This window comes from Gadus chalcogrammus, chromosome 1, assembly GCF_026213295.1.
Source record: "Gadus chalcogrammus isolate NIFS_2021 chromosome 1, NIFS_Gcha_1.0, whole genome shotgun sequence".
Taxonomy (NCBI): domain Eukaryota; kingdom Metazoa; phylum Chordata; class Actinopteri; order Gadiformes; family Gadidae; genus Gadus; species Gadus chalcogrammus.
This window is the reverse complement of record NC_079412.1, coordinates 14712182-14729681: the sequence shown is the minus strand read 5'-3', so window position 1 is coordinate 14729681 and position 17500 is coordinate 14712182. Positions and strand designations below refer to the sequence as shown.

At 47.9% G+C, this 17500-nt stretch overlaps 1 protein-coding gene across 10 annotated transcripts in view; it reads left to right on the top strand.

Moving 5' to 3' along the window:
- The window catches only part of hspg2 (heparan sulfate proteoglycan 2), a 99953-nt gene that overhangs the window by 21721 nt on the left and 60732 nt on the right, over positions 1–17500 (top strand). For 7 of the 10 annotated variants that reach the window (XM_056591108.1, XM_056591127.1, XM_056591089.1 and 4 more), the window contains exons 2-9: positions 1818–1947; positions 2513–2572; positions 10759–10821; positions 14936–15045; positions 15714–15772; positions 16415–16587; positions 16803–16826; positions 17373–17498. In XM_056591108.1, coding sequence (XP_056447083.1) covers positions 1818–1947; positions 2513–2572; positions 10759–10821; positions 14936–15045; positions 15714–15772; positions 16415–16587; positions 16803–16826; positions 17373–17498 — 745 coding nt within the window. The remainder of the gene's footprint in view (positions 1–1817; positions 1948–2512; positions 2573–10758; positions 10822–14935; positions 15046–15713; positions 15773–16414; positions 16588–16802; positions 16827–17372; positions 17499–17500) is intronic. The other 3 variants (XM_056591094.1, XM_056591149.1, XM_056591118.1) reach the window with 2 other exon arrangements.

Genomic DNA, 17500 nt, shown 5'->3' with positions numbered 1-17500 from the left:
GCAGGCCTCCTCGGAACATCAACTGACTTTCGGCTGAACTTCTTGTTTAGTTCTTGATGGGGGGTGGGGGGGGGTTGCGTTGACTGGGGGGGTTGCGTTTGTTGTAAGCTAGGACCGAGGATGGTCCGGCCATCGTGTCTCTCGTGCGCTCGTTCAAGGCCCAGTCCACGGCCGGCGGGGCCCCCTTGCGTTCACCCAGATGCTCGCCTGTCCCCAAGGGCGCGGGAAGCAGGAGATGATCACACCCGAGCGGGCGCTGAAAGGAATTTGTCCGCTCAGCGTTTTCTTTTCGAAAACGGCCCGGCGAGTTGTTGTTACTAGGGTGTTCAGTGGGTCGGCAAGGGGATTTGGGAGGGAGATCAAGCTATTAATTAGCCGGAGCGTTTCAACGGGGGGGAACTCTACGGCTGGAATTGGAACTGACGTGCCACGTCGACTGTAATGCCAGCGGTGGCTCTCTGCCAGGGGGGGCCGGGCGCAGGCACGCAGACGGACACCCCCCCCCCCCCCCCCGCTGCTTTCTGGCCAGCTTTGGGGAGGGATTGTGGGTGTTTTGGCTGCGATGTGGGGATCAGATCCTGAGAGGTATTGGGCGACTGATGTGGAAGCAGATCCCTGGTGGCACAATGGGCAGGCTCAGGAGAAATGCCTGGCTGTGCGTGCCATGATGGATCGCGGGCTACGGGTTGATCGCGGGCTGCGGGTTGATCGTGGGAGTCAAGGGTGAGTGGGGTCATGTGCAGCCCCTTGCTGGGAGAGGAGGCAGGCCTGCTTCCTGTGTCAAGTGACCCGACAGGCCAGGGGTCAGGGATACTGCTGAGGAAGGCTGCGATAAGAATCTGCAGGAATTTTATCAGTGAGAAAAATCTTCACACTCACACAGCACACACAGAGGACTCTGTGCCCGCTATGAGTTATACCTGTAAGCTCGGTTATGAAACGATGAAGTCGAAAAATGACAAATCATTGATCAGGAATCGGAGGGCCAAGATGGAGCAGTGTGTTCTTAAAGAGCCTTGTTGGTTTGGGAACACCAGAGGAATGAGGTTACGCGCTTAGCCAGAGGCAGGCCTTGGGAATTGCCAGTTCCCATCCGTGAGATGAGACTTGGCGGTGATCAGCACCTGGTTTTGAAGCTTCCCTCGAGGTAGGAGCAGGCAGGATGTTCCAGCTGCTCGACGAGCTGACAGCTGTGTTCTGTGACGGAAGCGCCGTCGATCCCAGAACAGGGGAGCCGTTTGTAAACAGCAGGTCTTTTCCGACCCGCGGGGCAACCTACTGCTGACCTTTAACAGATTTGTGTCATCCAAAAATGTCTAAAGTCAATGTCAATGGCTGTTGACTTTGCTTTCAGTTCTGTGCTCATCGTGTGTGTCTGTGTCTGTGTGCGCCGAGAGATGTGTGCAGCAAACCCAACACTGGTCCTAATCCTTCCCCAGCGGTAGTGTAAACACAGGTACAATCGCGCCATTATGAGCCACACTGGGTTCTTCAGAACTTTTTGGATGGCGTCATTCATGTTCATTTTTTGGGGTTGTTTGCATGAGCAAAAGCAACAAGGAGCCCACTGAGAGATAACAGAAAAGGCAAGAGCAAACATATCACCGTGGTGTGTTTCCTGTCCCTGCCTTTGTTTCCCCCTGGTCTCCTGGGGGGGTTGAGGGTGGGCTGCTGTGGTACACACCGGGCTGGGTGTAACCTCACTCCACAGTTGAGACTTCAACCCCAGTAAATCACTCTTCTCCCCCCCCCCCCCCCCCCCCGCACCCCATCCTCCCCCCCCCCCCCCCCCCCCCCTCTGTGTTTTTATGACCCAGGTCTGTCATGGCTCCAAGGTGTGGGGAGAGGCGGCTCTGCCAGAGGACCTGGAGACGGAGAAGACCCTCCGTGTGTCCCGCAGCTTCCTGAATGACGACGAGGACTTTGCTGCCGACGAGGCATCGGGAGGTGGGCTCAGCTGGAGGGAGACAGCGGGGTGGGCTAAGCTAGAGAGAGACGGGGGGGGGGGGGGGGAAACATGAACCTCAACAGCAACTGTTCTTAATTTATAGGAGCTGTATGTTTTTGGTTTTGCATTCCCGACATTGTCGTCTGTCCGTCCGTCCCGTCCCCACTGCCCCCCAGTCCGTAAATTGTTTTTCCGTGGGGTGATTGACACAGGAAATACTTGAAGACATACGCAATGTAGAAGCAATTTCAAAAGTCATTAAAATTTACCTCTCAAAGAGTTTCAACATTCGCATCATGTCATGTGCAATTATTGGCAAATCTTTTTTGTTGTTAAAGTATTGTCATGTAAACCTAAAGTCAACGTGGTGGTGGGTTGACTTTAGGTTGGTTAATGTGGTGTCAGAGATGGCGTCTAAACCTGGGTGCTGCCTACAGCTCCTCAGAAGACCTATCGAACTACTGACTGCATTCATAGAAAGCTCACTCTTGAAGATACATTGTTGCCCTTGTTCTAATCCACCATTGAAGCTGTGTTTGACCAGGCGTGATTTATATCTTACAGAGCTTCCAAGTGGAGAGGACGGGGGAAGCACACCATGGACCGATGCCCCAGAGACCACAAGTAAGTCATTTACTGGGGCTACTGGCGCCTGAAGCTCCCCGGATACACCTTGTTGACGCACAGAACCCCTCTCTCCTACAGCAATTCCCTCTGTCGAGCCACCTATTGGCTCCACATATAGCTGTGTGTGTGTGTGTGTGTGTGTGTGTGTGTGTGTGTGTGTGTGTGTGTGTGTGTGTGTGTGTGTGTGGGTGTGGGTGTGGGTGTGGGTGTGGGTGTGGGGCTGTGGGTGTGTTTTTGTGGGTGGCCGTGTGTGTGTATAAATGCTTGCATGTGTGTGTGTGTGTGTGTGTGTGTGTGACTATGTTTTTCTGTGTTTGAGTGTAATGCATGCTAGAGAATGTGTATGTGTGTGTCTTGTGTGTGTGTATGTGTGTGTGTGTGTGTGCGTGTGTGTCTGTGTCGAAGTACTTTTATTTGTGTTTGTGTGTGTGTATGTGTGTCTGTGTCCATGTGTGGATGTGTGTTTCTGTCCGTGTGCTGGTGGTTTTGTGTGTGTGTGTGTGTGTGTGTGTGTGTGTGTGTGTGTGTGTGTGTGTGTGTGTGTGTGTGTGTACCTCCATGCCTGCCTGCACATGAATGGTGTTCCCTTCTCTTCCTGCTGCTGCATCTCACATAGTCAGGTCAAAACAGGGCCCCACATCTTTAGGAGACACACAGACATCCTCTCTCCTCCTGAAAGCCCAGAGAGACGCATGAGAGACATGATAAAAGCTCTGGCAGACATCACAAAACATCCTTGTTTTGAATTCCACCCCCAGGAAACTTCTCTCCAAGTCGGATATATATATACACTGCTCAAAAAAATAAAGGGAACACTAAGAAATGCCACCCCACACCATTACTGACCCACCGCCAAACCGGTCATGCTGGAGGATGTTGCAGGCAGCAGAACGTTCTCCACGGCGTCTCCAGACTTTCATCTGTGAAGAGCACAGGGCACCAGGGGCGAATTTGCCAATCTTGGTATTCTCTGGCAAATGCCAAACGTCCTGCACGGTGTTGGGCTGTAAGCACAACCCCCACCTGTGGACGTCGGGCCCTCATACCACCCTCATGGAGTCTGTTTCTGACCGTTTGAGCAGACACATGCACATTTGTGGCCTGCTGGAGGTCATTTTGCAGGGCTCTGGCAGTGCTCCTCCTGTTCCTCCTTGCACAAAGGTGGAGGTAGCGGTCCTGCTGCTGGGTTGTTGCCCTCCTACGGCCTCCTCCACGTCTCCTGATGTACTGGCCTGTGTAGCGCCTCCATGCTCTGGACACTACGCTGACAGACACAGCAAACCTTCTTGCCACAGCTCGTATTGATGTGCCATCCTGGATGAGCTGCACTATCTGAGCCACTTGTGTGGGTTGTAGACTCCATCTCATGCTACCACTAGAGTGAAAGCACCGCCAGCATTCAAAAGTGACCAAAACATCAGCCAGAAAGCATAGGAACTGAGAAGTGGTCTGTGGTCACCACCTGCAGAACCACTCCTTTATTGGGGGCGTCTTGCTAATTGCCTATCATTTCCACCTGTTGTCTATTCCAGTTGCACAACAGCATGTGAAATTGATTGTCAATCAGTGTTGCTTCCTAAGTGGACAGTTTGATTTCACAGAAGTGTGATTGACTTGGAGTTACATTGTGTTGTTTAAGTGTTCCCTTTATTTTTTTGAGCAGTTTATATATACATGGTACACTTTTCAGGATTCAGATGATGGTGCAGTACAATATAAAACATAATATTCATGTATCTTGGATGTGGAAATTCTGAGACATTATCATGTTCCTATACGGCTGTGCGCTTTGGGCCTAAGGATTTGCTAAGACCCCAGGTTAATTAATATAAATATAATATCAATATATGATGTAAATCTGTGAAATCATGATCTTTGTTCAACTCACCGCCTCTGAAGGGGTGAGTAGCTTTGACCAGCTCCTATAGTTGGATCTTTGTTTTTCCCAACAAAAGTAATAGAATACGAACTGCCCTGACTAGGGATTGCCCAAAACCGAACAAATTCACAACTTTCCAGTATGTGTAGACACGTCACTGCCCATACTTACAGGCTTGGAGACGGAAAGCTTGAAGTGAGCGATTGGATGTTTTTGTTGCTAAATTACTCCACCTAATCTCACTGGACATGACCAACAAAAATGAAGGCTATCAATCCCTGTCTTGTTGTTCCTGTGAAATCATGCTGATGGTGGTGTAAATGTGACTCAGCTGCCCGTAGTGCATTGACTCTGCTTGAAACTGCGATTTGTGCTGTTTCGGTGTCAAAGGTCTGTTTCATGTGCAATGTCTCTCGCCGTTGTGGCAACGCGTTGGAATAGTTTCCTGTCTCGCTGTAGAGCCAGAGCCTTCCATCTCAAGCCTTAAGGGGCTATTAATACCTCCACGGCCCCCTCACCCCCTCAGCAATTTCCCTGGCACTGCACGGCTAAAATTAAATGTAAGTCAGACTGTTTACGGCCGTGTCAAAGACAATGTCCATCGGGGGGCAGGCTCTTCAGTTTGTCCTTGATGCCACACCCGGGGCCCCTGACAGGCCAGGATAGTATATTACATCATGGTTTTTGTCGCTGACATTAGAGTAGGGGCATATACATTCACATACATAAAGTATGATCCGTGTTATGGGCCCCTGGAATTAGGATATGGACAGCACATGTCCATATCTCTTTTAACATTCTTTAACATCAGATACGTAGATAAGTATATGATGCAGTTATCTGTGAATAACAACACTAGATAAGAACAGCAAAGAGGTTTTGTTGTTGTTGTTGTTGTTGTTGTTACTATCCATTCGAGAAGTACGCTCTTCTCCATAATCGAGCGGCAGTTAAAAACTATCTTTAATGTTCAACCTCTGGCTAACCTTAAGCCGTTGGCGTCTAATAAGCGCAGGTTTAAAAATAGGACCGACGATATCCTTCATGGTTGAAAAGCAAGTGAACGGAAGTTGGGAAAGATACAGTGTGACATTGTTAATAACTGAAGGATTTGGCCTAAAACACCCATGTTTTGCAGCTCAACCTTTGCCTACAATAGGCCTCGTTACTATGGTTTATTGCTTCTTCTGCTATAAACTTCCTAGTTTTGTGTGCCTGCAAAGGTCACTAATAGGAGCTTGACACCATGCAGTATTTTTCCCTGATGTATTTAATACCTCCACGGTGGTTTGGAGTTTGCACGCGGTCCACTTTATATGTCCTATGATTAGATGAGGTGGCTTATTGCAATGCTCTTATTTCAGCGTGGCAGTGAGGAGGGTTATAGTTGTTGTCCTGCTTTGGTTGCTGTACACATCCAGCCCGTAGGATACCATCCTGGCCTCTGGGTTCCCTTCTGGTTCTCTCTGCAGACAAGTAGAGCCGTGAGGCAGATGAAAGCCTTTTCGAAAATTGAAGGGAGCGATCAGTGCTAGGGAGAGAGAGAGAGTTGCAGTTCACAACGAACGAGGCGCGCGGTGCTATCCTAACCCTGACCCTAACAAGGTGTAGCAATCGACAGAGCTAAACCGTAAACCATATGAAATAGAATGAATAACAAGTGTAATAGATGAAAATAAATTTGCACAGGAAGCTATGTACATTTTTGCTTTCTTCAGACAAAATTAAGCCAGAGCGAAGTGAGCGAGAGCGTTATTTATTAATTTAATCTGATGCGTGGAGTGTTTTGAACAACGTAAAGCTACTCCCATGTTTAGAAATCAATGAAGTTAATGAACAACGTTCATTAACTCACAAGGCTAGTATCCTATGCTGTCTCTAACCATGTTAGCTAATGTAAACCATTCACGTCCACTGCTCTAAGGAATCTGAAATTGTTAAATTTGGCGATCATTTTCCCCATTGTCCAAACCTTTGCAATAACCCTCTGCTAATCTCAATCCGGTATGGTTTCATCCAGCAGCCTGGAAGAATGTCTTCCACCTCCACAGTAACGTAGTATCTATATCCCCAAGGAGATGTGTGTGGGAGTCAACATTCAGCTATTCTCTTACATCCGATCCCACTTGCCGCAGGCTTCCTTATTCTGTCATTCCCAGTGCATTATTGTCCGGTTTGTTTGCAAACCATCCAAACAAAGGGGGGGGGGGCGTGGAGGATGTCCAGGCCTTAAAGTTCAACTGATTCCCAGTGCTCACTTTGGAACAAACTCAGTATTGTGCAGTACATATTCACATGGTTTTTGACACAGAGCCATAATATGTCACCGTCTCAATGGCATGCTTGTGGCTTCCACGGTGTGTCTTATCACCTGTACCTCGAACAATAGAGAGCAGGCAAATCCTATATCATAATCACAGCTCCGGATCAACCCATTCCTGACATTCCTCTGTCATCAAAAAAACAAAAGAAGACGGTAATGTTGAGGAGCAGGGCATGACACCCCTTTTCTAAATGTAAGAGAAGAAGAGGTGCGCTGAGGTTCCCCCAGGCGTCACGGTCCTGCTGATCCGCTGGGATTTTAAATGGCGAGCCACCGCAGGCTTACATCACTGCTGGATCTGCTCTGCAACGAAACCCGTGGAAAAGGGGGGGCGACACAGAGTGAAGTTAATTCTGTCTTTGGAGGAGGGCAGATGTGGTAAAATGATAACGTAAGACAGGGCCGGGGAGGGGGCTGCTTGGGAGTGGGGGTTGGGGGGCTTGGAAGGAACATGGAAAAGGCCACCCACTCAGTGTTGCGGCCTTTCTCTGGACATTTGGTGGAAGCCATGTGTGCCACTGTGTGTGTGCCTGTTTGTACATGTGCCTGTGTGTGTGTGTGTGTGTGTGTGTGTGTGTGTGTGTGTGTGTGTGTGTGTGTGTGTGTGTGTGTGTGTGTGTGTGTGTGTGTGTGTGTGTGTGTGTGTGTGTGTGTGTGTGCGGTGTGTGTGCTTGTTTGTGTGTGCGTCTGTGTTTGTGTGTGTGTGTGCGCGCTCGCTTGCACGTGTGTGTGTGTGTGTGTGTGTGTGTTTGGGCACGCGTTAGCGTCTCGGAGGGAGGCTTGCAGATCGCTACACTGGGGGGCACAAGGACAAGTGCTGGCAGCTGCAGTTATTTTAGTGAGCTCTTTGTTGTTGCCACGCTGGGCTTTAAAAAGGGGGTCACACACACACACACACACACACACTCTAACGCACATAAAACCACCAGCAGCCACCCTGCAGGGCAGCATGCTCAGATGAGGCAGGGCCCAGGGGAATGGCTTTGCTCAACTCTCCATTACAAACTTAATTACCTCGGAGGACAATGCATTGGCTAGAGGACGTCAGGGTTGAGCAACACACAAGCACAGCGTGCTGTGTAGAGTACAGCAGTCTGATCGTTTTGAGTTCATCTTAGTTTGGGATTGGCCATAGGTTACAGAGTTTGTCCTCCATCGGCAAATAGTTAATTGCCGGGCGCTATGAGCTGCTCCAAGTCCCCATGAAGGTCGCCGTACTGTAGCGCCACTCTGGGTTTGAATGAATGCTCTGAGTCATGGACTAGAGGCCAACTCCTAGCTCCCTGTCACTGATTAGGGGCCAACTCCTCGCTCAATCTTGCCATGTGTATATTTGCTAAAAACAAATCTGTTGCCATGGAGAAGGGGTTCCAACTTCATGATAGGAAATAACTGACCAAGATTTAGCGTGTAGTATGTTGTGACGGACAGGATGGTACAATAGAGTTGAAGATAATACATAGGGCATTTTAAATAGTATGTGAGTGTTTTACATGTTTATTCCGACAGAGCTCCACAGGAGCTTCCTGGTTTCACCCCAAGGAGCCTTCGTTATGTAAGGGATAATGCCCGACGAGGTGTCCATTATGTAAGGGATAATGCCCGACGAGGTGTCCATTATCAGGAATTAATGGACGACGTGGAGGCGTGAACCGTCCGACGCGAAGCGGAGGACGGTTGCCTCCGCGAAGTCCATTAATTCCTGATAATGGACACCTCGAAAGGCATTATCCTGCTTATACCACGGTCACTTACCAACGGTGACCAAATGAAGACCATTAATTTATATTTTCATGCGTTTTACAATCTGAATATAAAGTTTTCCACAAAACATACACATTTGTTTCCCTGGTTACGCCTGAGGGTCCGACTAATACCCGGAACCACCATTACACGCCCGTTGGGTTCTCATGCAACGGAAACGTTGTTCACTCCTCCAGTAATTAGGACGGACCATAGCTACGACTTTAGAACGGGAGGTAGCGGGAGGTATTATAGTCCGCTGAGCTTTGTTTTGTTTCCCGTTGCTTCGCGAGGTCAAGGGAAAGTGCCCTTCTGGGGTTGGTTCTTGCCTTGTTCTTGTTTCCTCCAACTCTCCGTCTCCCTTGTCTTTTTCCTCAGCGGGCCACGTCGTCCATTAATTCCTGATAATGGACACCTCGTCGGGCATTATCCCTTACTTAACAACCCCTTTTCAGACAAGATGAGGCCAGATTGTTATTAAGACAAGATGTCTCTGAATGATTGTTTTGACAAATGGCTTCAGGGTCACACATACATAATACCGCTTAGTTTTCTGGCTGATACTATACGTTTTCTCGTGCATTTCCTTCGGCCTAAAAGAGGACCTTTTTTTGCAGTGAATGAGTCCCCAGATAAAGAGATCAGAGCTGAGCTGCTACTGCTTCACTCTTTGTTTCTCTCTGTCTCTCCCTCTCTCTGTGTCTGTGTGTGTGTGTGTGTGTGTGTGTGTGTCTCTCTCTCTCTCCCTCTCTCTCTCTCTCTCTCTCTCTCTCTCTCTCCCCCCCTCTCACTCTCCCTCTCCCTCTCTCCCTCTCCCTCTCTCTCTCTCTCTCTCTCTCTCTCTCTCTCTCTCTCTCTCTCTTCCTCTCTGACATAGATAACAACATATCTGCAGCCTTTGAAGTATCGAATGATTCATTAGCACTAATTAGGTCATTCATCCACAACTTCTACCAAGATATTTTCTGTCACAGCAGGTTTTTATGGTTACCACTTTTTGACTGATGCTCTTACTTAAGGTGCTAGGTACTTCTTCAGCAAAATGTTAAATGAAAAACCTTTCTTGAAGATCCATTTCTTGTACTAATACCTTGAGTAACACCCTCCTTGAAGTTCTGGTTTCGCGCTGTAGGCTTGGTGTGTGTCTGTGGTCGTATGTGTTGTGTGTACAGCTGTGCAGCAGCTGGATCCCGCACATCGATGTGAGTGCAGTTAAGCTGTGATTTACCCTAACCGCTGTCCGTCCAAGCTTACGGACTGGATTTATCAGGAATCTGGACCGGAGTGTTTTGTGAACATCCCTACTGTCAACACATCGCTATGGGATTGTGCTGTTTTCATGAGAACGGTTTCATTATAAGCATGCTAAATACAGTTGGCTGTCCTTTAGAGTTGGCAAGCGTTTGCCTTTTTTTTTTTTTTGCCCCAAAAATATTTTCCCTCCCATCACTTAAGCTTTTGTGTTATCGGTGTTCAGGATTAGCGAAAGTGAACTTCTCCTCGTGTGACTTTCCGATGCGCGCCAAATGGTGTTTGTGGTGCCAAAGTAACGGAAGAACGAGTGAGTCATCACGATGGAGAATGGGGCTGCTTTGTCCCCTTTGCCCTCTGGAGAGGAGTGATGAGGAAGACAACAGGACGCTGGCACTCCCAGGGATGCAGCAGGAGCCCAGCGGTTGGGCGTTTTTGGACAGGAGACAAGCATAGAGCAGTGATTGTCAGAGTGTGAGTGTGTGGATGTGTCTGGCCTGTAGGATATCCCCTGCAGCCGTACTCTAAAGTGAGGCGTCCCTCGGGTGATTGGTGGCCACGTCTAAAGTTACCAAATGAACATTATGGAAGAGGATACTTTATTAAAACCTGCTCGGCTATAGAAAGAGCCACATAGCCTCATAAACACTAGGTATTGCATTACCAACCACGCCGGGAAGCATCTCTGACCCCCTGCACCTGTTTCCCATTGAATGAATATTTTCAGTCATTTCTCTTTCGAAAAACTCACTTCCTCCCCCTATTCATTTCTCCTGTCTCTCTTGTTTTTTTTCTCGCAACCCTAACCTCTCTGCACCTGCGCGACTAACTCGGCCCTCATCTCACTTTTCCTGTTCGAACCCCGACCTTTGACCCAACCCGACCATATCTCCCCCCTCTCCAACCTCAACATCGGGGTCTCTCTCTCCCGCCTCCCCCCCTCCTTGCCTTTGCCCTTACCCCCCCAACCACTTCAAACGCTTACAGTAGACGACTGGTGGGATTCTCCTGAGCTGGGGGCGATACAGAGCCCAGTGGAGCAAGACTACAGTAAGTCCTCTCCTCGTTTTGTTCCTACTGCTCTGGCTTCTCCCCTCCCATCGGCTTTTGCTCAAGCAGCCTGAACCCTCCGACACACAGGTCACCTGTTCCGCTCAGTTATGCATTCATTTCCACAAGCACTCTCTTGCATTGCATTCCCAAGAGGGATCAGATCAGATCGGGCTCTGGCTGTTTGAGGCGAGCTGCTGTGTTGCTGCTGTGTGGTTTTTCCTTTTGCTATCCCATTTTTGTTTTCTTTATTCCCCTTCTCACCAAGAAGCCTCACACTTCCTTCCAGGGCTTTCTGCTGCTGCTGGAAAATGGGCTAATTCCAATGAGTAATGCATTTCATCCCACACCCCCACACCCGACAACACCAACCGAAGGAAATGCTGGAATAAATAGAATCATGCTTATTTTATCAAAAATTAATTTGATGAATGAGTTAGATAATTTTTTTCCCGCTCTCTGATCATGTTGGAACACAGCCGCCAGGGAGCGTGTGTAGTCGCGCCAGTGGGTTTTGTGTGGGTTTGTGCGGTCAAAAAGCAAAAGTGTTCCACCGTACCCTGTGGTTTGTTATGTTTACACTGTGCGCCGGTGACGGTTCCCAAGAAAGCAGAGAATAGATTTGTGGCCCAAGAAAGAATCCCCTCACTCCCAGTAGGAATACGTTTTTAAACTGGTCACTGCTTGGATGACCAGCAGACCGATGCTCACAGTCTTCTGGCCCCAGCGTTCAGAGAACGAGAGGTCAAGGGAAAGTGCCCTTCTGGGGTTGGTTCTTGCCTTGTTCTTGTTTCCTCCAACTATCCGTCTCCCTTGTCTTTTTTCCTCAGCGGGCCTCGGTGCCGAGTGGGCGCGCTGGGCGCCGGTCGGAGGGGTTAAAGGTCAAGCCAAATGCGGCTGGGCTTTAAAGGCCACACTGGGCCCTCTGCTCAATCAGTTCTTTGTCTGGTTTCATCGGCACTTATGTGTTCAGAGGGGCCCGCCGCACAATGCTGCCACAGTTTAGCTGCACAACTTAAATAGCTAAATACATTTTTGAATTAAAAGTTTGGAATGCTATTTTTCCAGGCTCTGCTTTTTGCCTCACCCCCCTCCCCCCTCCTTCCCCCCTCCCCTGACACACGTCATGTGTGCTCTCTGACGGGTTCACCCTCCCTGTATTCCATCGCTGCTTGACAAGGGAATTTCAGCCCATCCCGATGGAAAAAATTAGGGATGTGCGCGAGAACGGGGGCCGTGCTAAAAGAGAAGAGGCCGCTCGTTAGCAGTCGGTTATCACCACGGAGCCCTAATCAAAGGATCTCAGGGGCCAGACAGAGAGCGCTCGGGCTCCGCTTCGGCCGCTCAACCGTCAGCGAGTACCCAATCAAGTGACGAGATTAGCCGCGGGTCATTTGAGGGCCTTTGATGAGGCGCTTTGATGTTTGCCTGATTCCGGCTTGCCATATTCAGTATTCCGTTGTTGGCTCTGACATCCCCGGCCCGCGCTGCAAGCTATCAGGCCGCTGGCCAAGCTACGTGGAGTCCTGCAGCCATGCTGGTCCTTGACAAGCCCTGTGTGTTTTCATAGCCATTCTCCTTTTTGCTCAAAGGCAAAACGAAGGCCCTTCTCAACAGGGGGATGCGGGGTCTTGTTAGAGTTTACCACCAGGGGTGACTTCTTGTGCCAAATGCTGCTTGTAATCAAAAGGGAATTTAGCTTGTTTTGAGAAAGCCAGACGTTGAACTGCAAGCTAAGGCTTGTTCCCACCGACCTTTCTTTCAATGAGTCCACTGCCTGTGTAAGAGACACAATGGATTTAGGTTTTAATCAGGAAGCACTGTGTAAGCATGATAGAGTTCTGCCACTATTGTCAGACCCCTACTGACTTAATTATGGAAAGAGACCATGTGTAAAGTGTGTGTATATTTTGTAGATGTCCTTACAAGTTTATCCAGGCACATGTTCCACACAGAATTTCCCAAGTTGCATGGAGGCATTTATTGTATGCTGCAGCCCCACCAAAAAACCTCTGGTGAACTCCTTAGGTTAAGCACCACCCTTGGCGGTAAGGCATGCCAAATTAGCATCTGACTGAGAGAGACAGTGCAAATATTAACTTCCACCCTAAAGCCACGTTGCCGATCCTGATATCAGAGGCAGGCGCTCCCATTCCAGCGAGGCGTTGAAGGTGTGAGAATGAGGCCTGCGGAGCACCAAGGCTATTTTAAGATTGGCTAGCTCAGTTGGGACTCAACAGGTTTTTAGCATTCACATGGCAGTGTCAGTTCTCTTTCTGATAATCCGATTTTCACGACTTGATGTTAGCAACATGTATTCGACAAGTGCATCTGATCTGATGTGAACAAAATATGTGTTAAAAATCTAAGTGAAGAAACAAACCCTAGCATAGCGAAAACCGTGTGATCCGAAACGACAGCCATGTATATATATGGAGTGCAGTGTGTTGTCAGTATCAACTGTTGAACAGCACTTTACTAGATGCAGAATGCACCTGATACAACCATATTTGTCCCAACTTGACGTTGAGCATGAGGTTCCTATTTCGAGCGCACAAAGCAAATCATAATAGCTCCTTTCAACTAACATTCAACCGACGTCTGAATTCAGAATCTGCCACCAAATCCTCCCGTCTTCACGCTAGACCTACTTATTTAATGTATGTTCAGTTGAGCTAACCCAAACCTCAGAAGTCCATCCATACACCTCCCCCCTCAGTTAAGACTCCCCATCCCCTGCCTACATGATGTGCATGACTTGGTAGTAAGTGGAAATGGGGAATTGTGGAGGCCTCATATCAGTCACTAATCCTTCACGCATGTTATTCTTCGGCCTGAGGCTAAGGCTCTATCATAGCGCCCCGCTACCTAATGTCTATATAACATCAAGATAGACTCAATGTCGTCATAACATAAAAAATGCACAGACTCACTGTAGTGTTGCACGGTATACCGATACAAGAAAGGTATCACGATACCCTCACACAAAAAACGATACGATACGATAATAACTCTTTAGTATTGATGCTTTTATAAAAAAAAGAATACTGTAAAGTATACATACACCACCTGTTCTATTCCGCATGGAATTATATTCCGATCAGAGAATTGTATTCCGATTGAGGCGTATTATATAGGCCTATATTAATGCGCCTCAATCAGAGTACAATTCTCTGATCTGTAGAATTTATTAATTGCCGTAATTTGCTCAAAAAGCAGGAAAGGACCAAGCTGCTGAAAGTGAAACAATATTGAGACCGAGCTGGATCATTATTCATCTCTTTTCCAGATATTTTAGGTTTTCACCTTGGTTCAGTATCGAGTATCGAGGTATTGTCGGTTAGGTATCGTATCGAAGTCATAATTTTGGTATCGTGCAACACTTACTCACTGTCATCATAACATCAAGATGCACTGACTCAATGTCCTCATAACATCGAGATGCACTGACTCACTGTCATCATAACATCAAGAAGCACTGACTTACTGTCATCATAACATCAAGATGCACTGACTCACTGACTGTCATCATAACATCGAGATGCACTGACTCTATGTCCTCATCACATTAAGATTTACTGACTCAACTGGACGATATTGACCAAGCTGTCTTTAGTTGGAACGCTTGCGTGGATGTGTTCAGTTGTTTACTTTGCTTTCAACTTGTTTACTTCTTTAATGTTTGTAGGAAGAGAGAGAGAGTGAGAGAGAGCAAGAGGGACACACTGTGCTGCTGTGATTCTCTGGTTATATTTCAGTGTGGGGAGTTGAGGAGTGTTCCTGTGTCAGCCTGGGTCTCTTGTGAGAGCCCATATGTGGTCAAGCGCTGCAGTCGTTCTCTTTCAGTACAGACCACACCATGGGTTAGATATGGAAATAGACACCATATTTTGGATGCGGGTTGCATTGCTACCACAGTAATGTTTTCGAGTTTAACTGCAGAGAATATTCTACCACATTCTTTATCTTAAGGGAATTTCCTCTCTAAACTTTATCCTCAAATATTGACATTTTAATAGGCATTCAGTTGTGTATTAGGATGTTGTATTACCACATAGCTGGTAGCTGTCTGTGATGTGGGCTAACAGTTGTCCCCTTTTCGCTTTGCTTGCAGTCTATTACCGAGCGCTGGTCAACTTCACCAACTCCCTGGTGTACGGCCCCGAGCTGGAGGACATCTTCTCCACCGGCTTCACCGAGATCTCCGACGCAGTGGTGGACACGGTAGGGCCCTCCCTACACCTACATCACCCCAGGGCCCTACACTCGGATAGGGAGGGCCCTACACCTGGGCTCACCCCAGGTGTAGGGCCCTCCTTGCACGTGGATACACCTGGCGGAGATCGCTACAGATAAACCCAACTCCAACATTGAATAACATTTAATGACTTTGAATGTATTTATTTATATATTATGCTTTATTTGACATGCAATTATTTATCAGCTGTATTCTTCTCATTAAAAATAATGAAAGAGTGACCTGTCTTGCCTTTTTAATGTTTAAATGTTTATGAGGCTATTATTGACATTATCTTTATCCTAGGGTTAGGCGTAACATAATTTTGGCATCAATGAACAGTGTTGAACTTATAAATCGTACCCCCCCCATTTTAAAACCATGATGTATGCGTTTTAAAGTAAATGTGCACATGTGTTTATTGAACTTTTCAACACTATATACATTACTCTCTTTCTCTTTCTCTCTCTCTCTCCCTCTCTCTCTCTCTCTCTCTCTCTCTCTCTCTCTCTCTCTCTCTCTCTCTCTCTCTCTCTCTCTCTCTCTCTCTCTCTCTCTCTCTCTCTCTCTCTCTCCTCTCTCTCTCTCTCCTCTCTCTCTCTCTCTCTCTCTCTCTCTCTCTCTCTCTCTCTCTCTCCCCCTCTCTCTCTTCCAGCTCGAGTCTGAGTATAACAGGATTCCAGGAGTTCAAACAGTCAGCGTAGTTCTCATAAAGTAAGAACATACACTGCCTCTAAATCTTGTCTGTGTGTGTGTATGTATGTGTGTGTGTGTGTGTGTGTGTGTGTGTGTGTGTGTGTGTTTGTTTGTGTGTGTGTGTGTGTGTGTTTGTGTGTGTGTGTGGGTGTATGTGTGTGGGTGTGTGTATGCGTGCATTTTCGTATGTCTGTGTGTGTGTGTGTGAGTGTGAGTGTGTGTGACACCCCTCTGGTTTATAACACACCGCTGGGGATATCACTGCTGTCTCCGGGTCTTAACGCAAAGTGAATTTGGTCTTTATCGGGAGAAAGCGTTGGCTGACTTGTATGTTAACAATTCATCACGTTTTGGGGTTTTAGTTTAAGTAAAAGATTCCAGGAAGTTCCTGACAAGATGAGACATAATCTAATTGACTCACTCTACATTTGCCCCCTGTTATATACTCTATCTAGAGAATAAAGTCTCCTCTTGTATCATATGAACGATGGTACTGTTGCACAACTCCTTGTACCTGTTTGACCTTTGTCATGAGTTATCTACGTAAAGGACCATCCTATATGGTGCTGACATGATCAACAGCAACATCACCCCCCCCCCCCCCCCCCCCATCCCCTCTATAACCTGCCCCCCGTGTGTGCTGCTTCTGTCCGCTGACAGGAAGGTCATCCGGGAGGGCGGCGTCGACGTGTTTGTGGAGCTGGACGTGGGCTCCGACTACAACAGCAACGACGAGCAGATCCGCAGCATGCTGTACAGCGTGGTGCAGGAGGGCTCCATCTCCTCCTACGTCACCTCCACAGAGGGCTTCAGCTTCAGACGTCTGGGAGCAGGTGAGGCCCGGGGCAGAGCTGGCGGTGGCCTAGCGATGATCTGTCTTGGAATGGGTTTCTGATAATGTCGTCTCCCCCCCCCCCCCTCAAAGTCATACTTTACATTGTTGTGGTATTGCACAACAAGGTCAAGGTGTGTGTAAGGGGTATGCTCCCCACTGTGTAGGTCATCATGTCCAACATGTCTCTTTGGGATTTATCTCCACCTCTTGCAGAAGTGGTGTCTATGGAAGCTCAAGGTTTGTACTGTGCCATGTCTGCTGCATGGACCCCGATGGAGGTGCTTTATAAAGGGTCTAGCTCTGCTGCTCTGTGAGTCTAGCTGTGCTGTCTTCAAATCCAAGGCAGAGCCGGGGATTTGAATGTCATTAGGAGTAAGGATAAATACCTTTGCATGGCATGGCGTGTTCAGTAAGGAATGCAGCTATCTGCTGAGAGGGTGAACTCTGATGTACGCCCCCTCTCCAAAATAAAATGTGAAATCTGTATCAATTTAGCAATGAAGAGCTGTTCAATGACTTCCTGGGATTAGGAATATTACAGATAGTAAATAAAAATAAAGGATTGAGACAGCGTGCAAAAGGATGCTTGCATATGGTGTGCAGATGGTTTTTAACAGCATGGCCCATTCATTTGAGGTCAGTGGTTGAAGTGTGAATGGACTTTCCACATTGCGGTGTTTGTATTCGCATGTTGTTTAACACGAAGCAATGAATATGTGGCGACTCCAGGTGATACCTCTCTACGCTCTAGCCTTGAACTGCATGTCTTTAATCCCCCCCCAGTCACCCCAAACATCAGGCCTTGCATGGAGGATGAGCACAGGTGTGGTGATGGCTCGTGCATCCTGCTGGAATACCTGTGTGACAACCGACCGGATTGCAGAGACATGAGTGACGAGATCAATTGCGGT